Raw genomic sequence first — 12,767 nt, 5'->3', positions numbered from 1 at the left:
AAAGTTGCTTATTTGTCCTCACTCTTTTAGCTTGAATGTTTCTAGCTAGTTTTTTTTTCCTGAAATATTTGTGTCTATATTATCCTAGAACTCTGTCAATCAATACATTACAGCTTCTCTCATCATTAGTCTGTTATAGGCCTGGCACTCCTATTTCCTCTTTAGCATGAATTTCCCCCCCCCACCTACTGGATTAGATTTTAAATATTACTTTAACCCTGTTTTATCTGCTGAAGTGCTGGTATCACCAGTGAGCCTGGGCAGTAGGGTCGGTTAGCAGGGATGTTGAGCCCACTTTACTGCACCTTCTATTTTAACTGGGGTTTAATGTCATGCACTTTTAGCCTGTAAGAAGAGCAGTCCCTACTCTGCTGCTTAATTACAGAAATGTTTGCACAAGCTAAGTCATCATTACTAAACCTGAGCTGTGTTGTTATGTCAGTTTTCACTGTTATTTTCTAATGTAATGTGTACTTAGATATATACAGGGATCCTTTCCAAATAAGGGTTTTGAAAGAAAGCCAACTTCCTGCAGTCTTCTGCTACTCTCTCCTACTATCACAGTGCTGCCTGATAATGTGGGATTTTATGTGACTCAGACTATTTTGCTGACATATCGTGGAAATAAAAATGTTTCAATTTTTACTGATCTTTAGTAGGATGAATTCTATGCCAGCAGTGTCAGCAAATTCTCCTGTTCTTTTACACATCAAAACTTTCAGAGCTTTGTATCTGAACGGGATCTTTTCCAAGTTATCAAATAGTATATGAGTGTGTTTCATTCCGATTTTAAACAGTCAAATTATTTTTAGTGTTCAATGGCTTTGCAAAGCAGAGATTGTATATTGGAGCTGTATCAGTATATTGAGACAACTCTTGTTATTCCGTTTTTTCAAAGCTTTTTACTGTCCTTTTTCCAGGAATCTCAAGATGAATCAGCGCTTCTCTGGCTGGATGAAATACAAAGAGGAATCAATGACAGCAATAACAACATAAAAGAAGCAGAAATCTGTAAGCATTAACCTGCATCTGCAATGCTCTTGTTTTTCTTGGTTGTGGGAAACTAGAATGGGTAATTTATTTTTTCCACTTCAGGGAAGGTGGAAGCCCTTCAAATACATGAGAAGAAATGAAATGCATGTCCTTTGTCATACTAAAATTGAGATGACTTAAAACTGTAGGAGTGGTGTTAGTTCTATCTAAAGTGGTAATCTTTAAGGCATGGCTAATAATTCAGTGGATTTAGTTATACAGGTTAACATCATGACCAATCATGTCAGTGTATCTTCATGTGGCTCCCAAAATACATGAATGAGAAGGGATATGCTGTTCAGGAGCTTGTTTTGCTATATATATAAGTCTAAAATCTTTATGCATGTTGTAAGAGCAAATTTTTAGGTTTACAATTTTGCTTATTCGTATTTCTTTATATTGTCTTTTATGAAGTGCTAACAAACAAAAATCAGAAACATATTTACTTTTAAAGCAGTGTAAAAAGAAGGCTAGGTCCTTCTGAAACATATCTGCTCTTCCAGTCTGTAAGGAAGAGGAAATCTGTAGGAAAAATGCTGAGGCTTAATCTGTCAGAGTGTTGTGTACTGAATGCACTCAACACCTTTTGTCAAGGCTTGGGCTGAATATAATAATTTTAGAAAAAATATTCATAACACGTAATAATCTTTGGCAAGTAATGTAGAAGCAAGCACAGATGGGTGTATGGGGCACATTGCAGAGCACAGTGGTGTGCCTGCCTGTTCCAGGGCCAGCAGAGCCCAGACAAGGCACTGGGTATTGGTCAGCCTTCTGCTCCACTTGGCTTTGGGTGAGTCAGTGTTACCTTCTCTTGCACCTTTGGAGCTAGTGAATGCAAGTGCTGGAGTCGGTGCATTCCTGCAGTGCTGTGCTCAGCCATCCCTGGTGCAACATGACTGCTGTGAGCCCACAGGCACGTCAGGAGTTAGTGCTTGGGAAGCTGTGGGTGGAAGAGCTGCCCATTACAAATAGCTGTCCCTGCCACAGGATCATTGCATTTTGTGTTACTATTACTTTAGAATTGATCTGCACAATTAATACAGTCTTCACGTAAGAAGGTAGATACACTGAAGATAGCTGAAATATTTTTGTAGGTCACACATCCAGAGAAAGCATTTGGTTTGGGTTTTCTGAGATAGGGTCAGATACACACACACACTGTCTTAACCAAGCTCTTGTGCTGAGGAGTGCTGATACCTTCTTTTGTGGAAAAACCTGCTTCCCATGCATGCGACCCAGAGCCATGAGGAAGCATCTGAGCACAGAGAAGGGAAGGAAATGTGCAGCTTGTAAACAGATTTGAGTTAAACTTAAAGAGCAACTTGAAAACACCCTCATTTGTGTTCACTGGTGTAAAAGCATTAAGAATATGTATCATAAGCAGCCTGCAGAAATTAGAACAGCATCATCCATATAGCAATACCATATGATGTTGCTATTGGTAAACCACTGCTCTATCCACTATGCTAGTTGTAGTAAAATCTTCTAGTATAATCTGTGTTGGTAATAAATGCACAGCTTTTCACAATCAAGGATGCTCAGTGGAACTGTTTTAACATGTCTCTTTTAGGAAAACAATACTAATCTCCTGTACTCTGCCCTCTGGGTTGAAAGGAAGCATTGTCAGCACAGCACATTCTTTAAGAGCTCTAAGGTTTTGCAGCTAAAACCTGAGATTTAACATTTCCCCATGGCACAGAACCTGATACTTCCTATAACCAACACATCCTGTCTCAGGAAGTTTGCATGTTGTGTTCGCGTAGTCTAAACTTAAAGTTCAGCTTGATCGCAACTTGGAAAGGAACTTCTATTTCATCTATCACAGAGGCACTATTTTTGAAAGGCAAACAACTCCAAAACTTTTGCAAGGTAGTCAAAGATGTATTTTTCAGTTAAAAAAGTGGCTTTGAGATTGCTGCAGTAATGGTAATAAAATAAGCAGTAAAATAAGAGAAGATACTGGCAGCAGTACTGAAACAGTCTTGATCACTTCCAAACTAACTTTTATGCCTTATATAAATACTAAATGGTGCAGTATTAAAATTTTGAAAGGCTTTTATAGTTTTCCCTGTCAGTAAAGGACTCTATATCTTGTACCTTTATTGAGGAAGAAGTGTTCAGTGCCCTTCCTAACACATTGTGGTGCTTGCTGTGTGTTTTGTATCACCTTGCTTCATTTGAATGAGTTCAACCATTGTACTCCTTATCTAAGTGGAGAACAAAAAAAGATTGGCTGAGTATCAGCTGTATAGCCTTCAGGAACAGATTTGAACACTGACTTTGGTCTTGCACAGGAAGAGTCTGTCAAAGCAGGAAGTCTGTCTGTCCTGAGAGAGTCCGAGTTATAGGAAAAAGCTGATCTTTAGCCTTGTTGAGAGTTCAGGCTTATTACACGAGACAACTGCAGCTTTGTATATCACAGCTGTTTAAAGGGAGGATGGGTGTGGAAAAGAGCCCTTCACAGTGTTGATCTGGTACTGGCATCCCAACTGCTAGAGAAGCAGACTGGAGCTGACAATTTTCTGGCAGTCGGGGATGGCTAATCCCCAGTTATCTTATGATTTTCCAGGGTCCATATGGCCTTTCTCTAGAGCAACAGCCACAGTATTAACTGCTAGCACTTAAAATGAAAGGAATAATTTCTGCTGAGTTGAGTTTTTTCCTTGATAAACATTTTTCTTATATTTTCCTTCAAAAATACAGGCATAATTAATCTAAAGATGAGGAAAAGCCAGATGACAGTGGACCTACATAAACAAATCTTAGCTTAAATTGTGTTTTGTCTTTGTAAAAACATCTTCCAGCACCCTTAACTATATGATGAAATGGAGGAAGGAAAGCATTCAAATACTGCTGAACAGAGCTGATGAGGCACATTGGGACTGTGTAAGAGTCTGGGGCCAGCAGCAGCCAGCTGTAATGTGTGGCTTCCCACTTTTTCGTGCTTCCTTGCTGCTGAGGCCAGGTGCCTGGATATCACAGTGCCACAGCAATGGTGGAAAGACATCTCCAGTACACATGTGCTGGGCAGAGGTCTGTTTCAAAGCACAGAAAACTAGCAGGATGCTGTCTGATAGAAATCCAGATGGTGGTGGTGTGGTATTGTGCATCTGCTTTGTTACTCAGTTGGCTGACAATGTATTTTTGGTTGATCTGTAACTGCCTAGCCAAAGCTACCCATTCCACTTTAGTCAAACTAACAACAAAGAAACTGTTTCTAGTAATGAAATCCCCTTCTGCTTGCTCAGTCTCATGGAGTCACTTCTGTACATGGGCTTCTGATATTGGATGCATTTTGGGTCAGCTCTGTGTGTGCAGGGACCTCCTTTATACTGATGTGGATAGACACAAGATTGGGGAAAGTGTTTGGTGCTGCAGCATGAAGTGCAGCTCTGGGGTGCAAAAGTAGCCAGATTCCCTCAAGCCAGGGTATAATGTGGATGTTCTAACTCTACTCACTTGTTCCTCTATGCGTGATCTTGAATTTAGATGTAAAAGAACTCCTTTAAAGACCAGAGCAGCCATTTCTAAAGCAGCCTAAACATGTAGTGAGTAAGGTACTCTTGAAATGGTGTGTTCTTCCACTTGTGTGCTGCCAGGTGTGGTGGAATCTGTTCCTTTGGTGATGGTGGGATCTGTGTGAGGAAGTCCTGAATTAGAGTATGGGTAACACCAGATAACATCAAAGTTTGTGCATGCTTCACAGCATCACCCCTCAGGATGCTTTTATGTGCCCTGGAAACAAAAGCTGCCTCTCTGGCAAATTCAAGGGCATGAATTTGCTTTAAACAAGTTCCTGAGGAGGGTGAGTTCAAGGGTTGCTTCAGGATGCTGACTAGGTTGCTGCAAGAATTTACTCAGGGCAATCAGTTTTCATTCCTATTTTGTACAGTAAAAGTGAATACTAATGTTCACAGCTTGTAACCAAATTACTTCATGTACCTCTAGAAGGCTCCCAAGTGATCAGCAGATGATGGCCTGTTAGGGCAGGCTGAGTTTGGGGGTACTTGCCATCCTCAGTGCCTGCCCTGACCTGGTGTGTCACTTGACGGGGAGCAGCTATGCCCTCAGACTGCTCTCGGTTGTGCTGTGGCTGCATCCCAGCCTGGGTGGAGCACACACTTTCTACCTAACATGCTTGCTGTTCTCCAAAACACTTGTCCTTACAAGCATGAAGGAAGCTGAAAATGGGCAAAGCACTGAATGGCTGCATATGACATGCTGTCTGTGTTTGCCAGTGTTAGAAGTACATTTTCAAAGTTTCTGGAGGCTAGAGTTATGCGTACCTAGAGTATAAGACACTTAATTTTCTATGTTATTATTTTTCCCTAGTGGCTGTTGGAATATCAATGCTTAACAAGAGCTTGGAGAAGGGTGATTCACAGCCAATCCTGATGATACTGCAGTCAAAGTTTGGATTACGAGTCATTCCTGAATGTGCTGAAGCCTACTTCAGGAACCTCTCAGAAGCCAAAAACATGAAAACTGTGGAAGGTAAAACCTGCCTGAACAGGACAGTTCCACATGTCTGTATCACTGAGGCAACCAGAAAGCTAGAACAAGAAGCTTACCTAAAATCACTGTAAATTGAGGGAGATAGCTGCTGGTTTAAAATCTTTTGAGAAATGTTATATTTTTCCAGGTGCTTTTTATATGACATTGAACTGTTGTGCACATAATGCAGATCACAGTACATGCTGAGAAACAAGTCTAGTGATTTCCATAGTCTAGCTGAGACTTTCTAGAATGTCAGACCTGCCTCTGGGTGAATTTAGGGCAGCTTCTCTGTGACTGTCAATAGACTAGTCCATTCTCTCAGAAAACCGTATTACTCTCTGATAATTTTTTTCATATTAGCAGATTCAGAGATGCACACATCAGTCTTACAGATTACTGTCAAAGACCAAGCCAGTACCTGACAGTGTTCACAGCCCAGTTATGGTCTCTGTGCATTGCCAGAGCAACAGTTACTAGCAAAAGCTGGGGCTAGAATCTGCTCTTAGCAAGATGATGGGGTGTTTCGTCATGTTAGAGCTGCAAAAGCTGGTCACAGCTAACAGCAGCCAAGGTTAATGGTTAAGGGACAGCTAACGGTTAAAAAAATATTACTGTCAAGGTAGTACCTGTTCTTACAGTAGATGGGCATGTTTCACTTTGCAACATGAGCATTTTGAGGGCCTTGCTAGCTTTATCTTGGGGCCTTTTGTCCATGAGGAAATGAGGTTTTTCCTGCCTGTCAGGATGCAGACTGGTTTACCAAAGCAATAAACAAGAAAATGATGTGGATATAGGAAATGTCCTGTGTGAGGTATGAGTCAGTAAGTCCAGCATTTGGGCAGAAGACAAAAAAAATATTTTTTATAAACACAGTCTGTTTCACTTATGAGTGATGATGTAAGACAGAGCATGCACTGTTTCAGGAGCACTAACTTGGCACATTAGGGTTTGCATAGGCTAGCAGTGGATCTGTACCAACCTCGTAGCTGTTTCACTAACCTTATAGCCATTTTTTTCTAGAGGAATGACCCTCATCCACCCAGCAGGGTATTTTGAAAATCCTTACTACAAAAAGGCCCAAGATGCAGAGATTTTGCATGTCAAATGGCTTCACAGCAAGTACAGGGAGGGGAAATGAATAGAGAGAGCTGTAATGTATCAGTGAAACAGGACAAAAATGTGTACTAATGGTATGAACTACTTTTAGGGTCTAGCGAAAGTCCATGGATTAAAATTGTAATGAAAGCCATGTACGATTACTATTACAATGTGGAAACTGAGGAAGGTACCTGTGTTGCACCCGAAGGAGTTCTACCAAAAATGTCGTGGTTAACTGGTGAAGAAATCCAGGTAGGTGGCTAAAACATTTGCTTTTATTGCAAAAGCAACATAAACATTTGAGAGCACATGAGACATGGTAATATCAAGAGGCTGTGGTGGGTGACACTGAAGGTCACTTTATCAGTTATCTGCTTCGGACAAGGGCAGCAACTTAAATCTAAGCAGACAGTGATAGCATAGCCTCCTGTCTAGTGTCTGGCAATGATTTAGGGATTTCCTTACTGGAAGTTACAGCATTTCTTTTAATGACTATCAACAGACACCATTGGAGGAAAGTCTGATTTCTTCCATATCCTTTTATATTTTATAGGACTTTACACTGATGTATAACAAATAATTTTATTACGTATTTAAGAGCAGATGGAACCACCATTTTCTGTTTAAATCTAATCCTCTGACAGCATTCTTGTATCTCCAGCTTCAAGAGGATGGATGTGCTATTTGAGCTCCCTTACTGTAGAGGTTTTGCACTAGTGTGAAATAGAACAAAGTAGATCACACAAGCCTCTGAGTAATTTGTTCTCCTATTATTCTGAGGCAGCTCATCGAAGTTACAGGCTTACTCCTCTACACAAAAGTCAGTGTAAGTCCCTTTGAAATTCTTAAGGCAGCAGTACTTGAGTGTGCTTCTCAGCAGAGAACTCACTGATTCAGTTAGTATTTCTAGATGTCTGAGTTGTACAAGACACTTGTAGCTGTTAGGAAAGCAGAACCCTGCTAATGTATAAAGGAATACTCTTAAAAGAGCATATCCACTTGAATAACTGAAGCTTGAAAGTAGCTCAGTTACCCTTCCTATATGGTTCAGCAGTAACAAAGTAGTTCTTTCTTCTTACTGATTAAAATCTAGGGGCAAATCGGAGGGATTTCGGTAGGGTGAACATAAAGTGCAGAGATGGAGAGAACACAGTCCAAATTCCAGGATGGTTTTGTCCTTTAAATGACCTTTTTCTACGATCTCTTAACAGAACATTGTTGGGCAAGTTACAGCAGATTACAATCGAGAGCAGCTGTGGCTTGCTAATGAAAATCTGATTGTTGGGCTGCAAGCCCGAGCAAGGGGATTCTTAGTCAGAAAAAACTATCAGGAGAGAAAAGCCTATCTTCAAAACCAGGAACCATCTGCCATCAAAATACAGGTATTGTTCTAGAACAAGAAGGTAATGTGGCTTGGGCAGCTTTTTGCATGTAATGGGTGACATGACTGATTACTACCACTGATAAAATTCTCAAACAGGTCTGCCTCCCTGTTTTCCTTAGCAGCAGTTTAAAATTCTACATCTGCAAATATGTGCTTTCATATAGCAAATATCCAATTTTAAAAGAATGGATCGTATCCACCTCTAGTGTAAGTTAATTGGGAAAAGCTCGTACACAGCCCTGGCTTTGTTCTGACGTGCTCAGATTTTTTGTGGTGTACGTAGCTATGCACAGTACAAGACCAGAAGATATTTGTTAAGCATCGAAGCAAAAATTCCTTGGCAAAGCATGACTTACGAAACACATTCCTTTCTAGACTATCCCTAGTTGGAAGTGGTTTGTTTCTGTTCCATGAAGTTATAGCTGGACAGGGAGTGGCAGCTGCCCTGGGGTTCTCTGGCAGTATTTCTTGGATGTTTCTAGTTCACTGTACTCCAAAAGGTGTACAAAGGAAACGTTCTGCTGAGTGTGCAAACACTGACAGAGGCATGCATACTGGTTTTAAGTGGTGAAATAGCCAGCTCCTTATAGGAGCAATTTATTCCACTACCCACTCACAAAAAAAAAAAAGAAAAAAATACATGTGATTTTTTTAATCTGCAGTACCTATATCTAATGATTCATTGTGACATATAGCTTTACCACTAGTAGTTATTGGGATTGACTTTTCATTTTCCAGCATCGTGCCTGAGCCCAGTAAAGAATTGTACTTTGAGAAATTCAAAGTCTGTGTGAATAGGTTCAAAATATGGAGAAATGTAGGTAAATAAAGTTCTTCTGTTTTCTTTCTATTGGCATTAAAGTAGAAATTACTTGTGGAAAGACAACAAGTAGAGGACAAGGCTGGTGTCACGGTCTGGATAGAAATGACAGGCAAAAGCAGCAGTAAAAGTGTGTGTTATGCCTGTTGCTGGGTTCCTTGACAAGTGTTTGTTTCTGAGCTAGCAAACAGAGGGAATTGGGAGGTTGTCATCTGTGGTACAAGATGATCCTGAGTGGCTCTGGAAGATTAGAAACTTGGAAAAGAGGCCAGGGCAAGATCAATGTGGGTCCAGCTAGGTAAGGGATAACTTTTGGATGCAACAGTGTGACAGAATGTGTAGGGCTGGTAGGGACCACAGCAGGTCATCTGGTCCAACCTCATTTTTCAAGCAGGGGTCATCCCACAGCACGTGGCACAGGATTGCATCCAGATGGTTCTGGAATATCCCCAAAGGCTCCACAACCTCTCTGGTCAATCTGTTCCAGTGCTTGGTCACCTGCCCATAAAGAAGTTCTTCCCCCATATTCAGGTGGAATTTCATGTGCATCAGTTTCTGCCCATTGCATCTTGTCCTATTGCTCAGCACCACTGAGAAGAGCCTGGTCCATCCTCTTGATACTCTCCCTTCAGGTACTGATAGATATTGATGAGGTCCCCTCTCAGTCTTGTCTTCTTAAGGCTGAGTAAGTCCAGCTCCCTCAGCCTTTCCTCCTAAGATAGATGTTCCAGTCCCTTCATCATCTTTGTAGCCTCTACTGGACCCATTCCAGGAGTTCCATGTCTCTCTTGTCCTGAGGAGCCCAGAACTGGACACAGCATTCCAGGTTAGGCCTCACCAGGGCTGAGTACAGGGGCAGGATCGCCTTCCATGACCTGCTAGCAATGCTCTTCCTAATGCCCCCCAGGATACCATTGGCCTCCTTGGGCACCAGGACACTCTGCTGGCTCATGGACAGCTTGGTGTCCACCAGGACCTGCAGGTCCTTCTCTGCAGAGCTGCCCCCCAGCAGGTCAGCCCCAGCCTGTGCTGGTGCCTGGGCTTGTTCCTCCCCAGGTGCAGGACCTGGCATTTGCCTTTGCTGAATTTCAGATGGTTCTTCTCTGCCCATCTCTCCATCCTGTCATGGTCCTTCTGAAGGGCTGCAGAGCACACCGGGGTGTTGGCCATTCTTCCCATTTTTGTATCATCAGTGAACTTGCTGAGGAGGCACCTGTCCCTTCATCCAAGTCATGGATGAACAAGTTGAACGGTTAAGCATTGAACCTTGGGAGACACCACTAGGGATAGGCCTGCAACCAGACCCTGTGCCACTGAATTTGACCTTCTGGGATTTGTTGTTCAGCCATTTCTCGACCCACCTCACTGTCCACTCATTCAGCCCACATCCCTGAGTTTGTCTATGAGGATGTTGTGAGAGACAGTGTTGAAATCCTTGCTGAAGTCAAGTAGACAATATCCACTGCTTTCCCCTCATCCATCCAAGCAGTTGTTTCGTTGTAGAAGGTAATCAGGTTGGTCAAACACTACTATAGTGAACCCATACTGATTATTCCTGATCATCATCATGTTATCCATGTGGATAGAGATGGTTTCCAGATTGAGGCACTCCATTGCTGTTCCAGGGATGGGAGGTGAGGCCGAGTAATGGGCAAGAGCTGGAAGTCACTTATGTGGGATGAAGCCAGTGACTGGGATGCCAAGTGTGTGGGTGGATTGCTGATAAGAGTAATGATGACTTCAGGAGTGTGAAGGAAATAGCATTGGACAAAAAAGTGTGCTGAGATTGGTCAAAATTAACATGAAATGTATTAGGACACCTTAAAAATACAGAGGCAAGCTTAGTTATCTCTTTATCACAATGGCAGTTTTTTTCAACAAGATAAACAATTATTTTAGTGTGTTACATAGATTTAATAAATATTAGTTTCTTATTAGGGATAATGGTTTCCTGCCTTCTCTAAAATAGGCTTTCTGGAAAGGATTCAAACAAAGGAAAAGCTATGTTGACAGATTAAAGGTGCTTCGAGGTAATGTTGCTGCTATTGTTAAGGTAAGAACCCCCCAAGTATGTTTAATCCCTTGACATAGTCTGTCACCACCTGGGAATCAGAGACTAGGAGCACAAGTTGGAGGGTTTCCAGAAATCTGTGTGGCATTGGAAGTTGTTTAATTGATAGCTTAAGCAAATTGCTTTTTGAAAGCCGTGTTTGACTTGGAACAGGCTTTGCAGAATTTGAGGGGCTCTTGATAGAGATTTCCTTACATTCCCCTTTTCAATACTAAACTAGAACACATTTGGGATGACAATGTATTACTTCCTTAAAAGCTGTCAAATCTCTCTCTGAAAAGCGCTCACTGTTCTGAGATGCTAATGGGACTGTTATATCACGATTAGATTGTAGATCACGGATGGAATATTGTGACAGAATCTCCTGTTTTTGAGAAATTATTTCAAAAGATAATGCTACACACAGATGGTAGAAACTTGAACTCAGCTTGATTAAGTGATTTAGTGTGAACTCGTTTATCTGGTCACTGTCCAGTAGGAGCCTGGTAGTACAGTCATCTATGGCCCTGAGCACACGAGAACAGCATGCCTGCAGAAGTAGACATTCAAAAGTAAATGTAAAACACACACACAAAAGTTTGTGCAGTGTCCCTTAAGTTTTTAAAAAATTTTATTTAATTTTCAGATTCAGTCATGGGTCAAAATGTGGCTAGCGAGGAGAGCTTACAGGAATCGTCTGCAATACTTCAAGGATCATGTAAGTAATTTTTCTCCATTTTGAACACGAAGCATTGAAGTAGGGTAGTATGCAGGAGCAGTTTTGGGAAACAGAAAAGAGGGTGCAAGTTTTGCAGTATGTCTCTGAGCAGAAGTGTGTCATAACTAGATTCTTTTGCCTAACCTTTCAGAATGACCAAATTGTGAAGATACAAGCATTTCTTAGAGCAAACAAGGCCAGGGAGGACTACAGAACACTAAGTAAGTAGTAACAGTTGCATGTTGTATGTTTGGGGACAAGTATGTTACTGTGTTTAGTCGTTTTATTTTATAAGTTTCACATGGGAATTCTCAGTCTCTTATTTAACTTCAAAAGAGGGTGCAAGTGTTTGTAAAACAGCTGTTCTATAGATGAAACCATTTTGCATAGCTGTACTTTTAAAGCATGACAAAAATATTGGTAACTGGCATAAACTTCAAATTTTCTGCTTAGTGATCAGCTTCCTGAGGGCTTTTGGTATTACGTCAACTAACAGGCCTGTTTTCTTCAATTGTAGTTGGTGCTGAAAATCCACCCTTGACTGTTCTGCGCAAATTTGCCTACCTCTTGGACCAAAGTGACTTAGACTTTCAAGAAGAACTGGAAGTAACAAGGTTAAGGGAAGAAGTAGTTACAAAAATTCGATCCAATCAACAGCTGGAGAAGGATTTGAACTTAATGGATATAAAGATTGGATTGCTGGTGAAAAACAGAATCACTCTTCAGGTCAGCAGGCTCTGTTCAGGCCCCCTTGGTAGCATGCACTGAGCACTTGCCCATGTTGAAGGAACTGAGGGTTACACAATCACAGCTGAGGCTGGAAGGGATCTTGGAGATCATCTGGTCCAAACCCCCTGCACAGCCCAGAACAGGTTGCCCAGGACTATGTCCAGATGGCTGATTCTCTCCAACAGTGGAGACGGCACAACCTGAGCAACCTGTGCTAGTGTTCAGTCACCCTCAATTAGTCAAAGTACTCCTGGTAAATTAAGCAGTATCTTTGCATGTTTTTACCTTGTGCTAGCTGTTGTTCTGTTGTCCTGAGTTGTACATCACTGTGTTTTCTTGTGCTGGACACTATTGTTGTGGACAATAGTAACTACCTGGCAGATTTAAAATATTTCACATCTTTTCTGTGTTAAATTAGAGTAGACTTCTGATCATATGG

The 12,767-nt window shown here is 41.5% G+C and overlaps 1 protein-coding gene across 3 annotated transcripts in view; it reads left to right on the top strand.

Annotated features, from left to right (window-relative positions):
• The window catches only part of LOC309585049 (ras GTPase-activating-like protein IQGAP2), a gene marked incomplete at both ends in the record, with an annotated part of 123,309 nt that overhangs the window by 94,340 nt on the left and 16,202 nt on the right, over positions 1-12,767 (top strand). For all 3 annotated transcript variants that reach the window (XM_082301500.1, XM_082301499.1, XM_082301498.1), the window contains 8 exons: positions 921-1,011; positions 5,365-5,526; positions 6,737-6,879; positions 7,839-8,009; positions 10,801-10,884; positions 11,528-11,599; positions 11,751-11,820; positions 12,117-12,325. In XM_082301500.1, the coding sequence (XP_082157626.1) occupies positions 921-1,011; positions 5,365-5,526; positions 6,737-6,879; positions 7,839-8,009; positions 10,801-10,884; positions 11,528-11,599; positions 11,751-11,820; positions 12,117-12,325 (1,002 nt within the window). The remainder of the gene's footprint in view (positions 1-920; positions 1,012-5,364; positions 5,527-6,736; positions 6,880-7,838; positions 8,010-10,800; positions 10,885-11,527; positions 11,600-11,750; positions 11,821-12,116; positions 12,326-12,767) is intronic.

The sequence above is a fragment of the Coloeus monedula genome (assembly GCF_965178545.1).
Source record: "Coloeus monedula genome assembly, chromosome: Z".
Lineage (NCBI taxonomy): Eukaryota > Metazoa > Chordata > Aves > Passeriformes > Corvidae > Coloeus > Coloeus monedula.
This window is presented reverse-complemented; position numbering and strand designations above follow the sequence as displayed.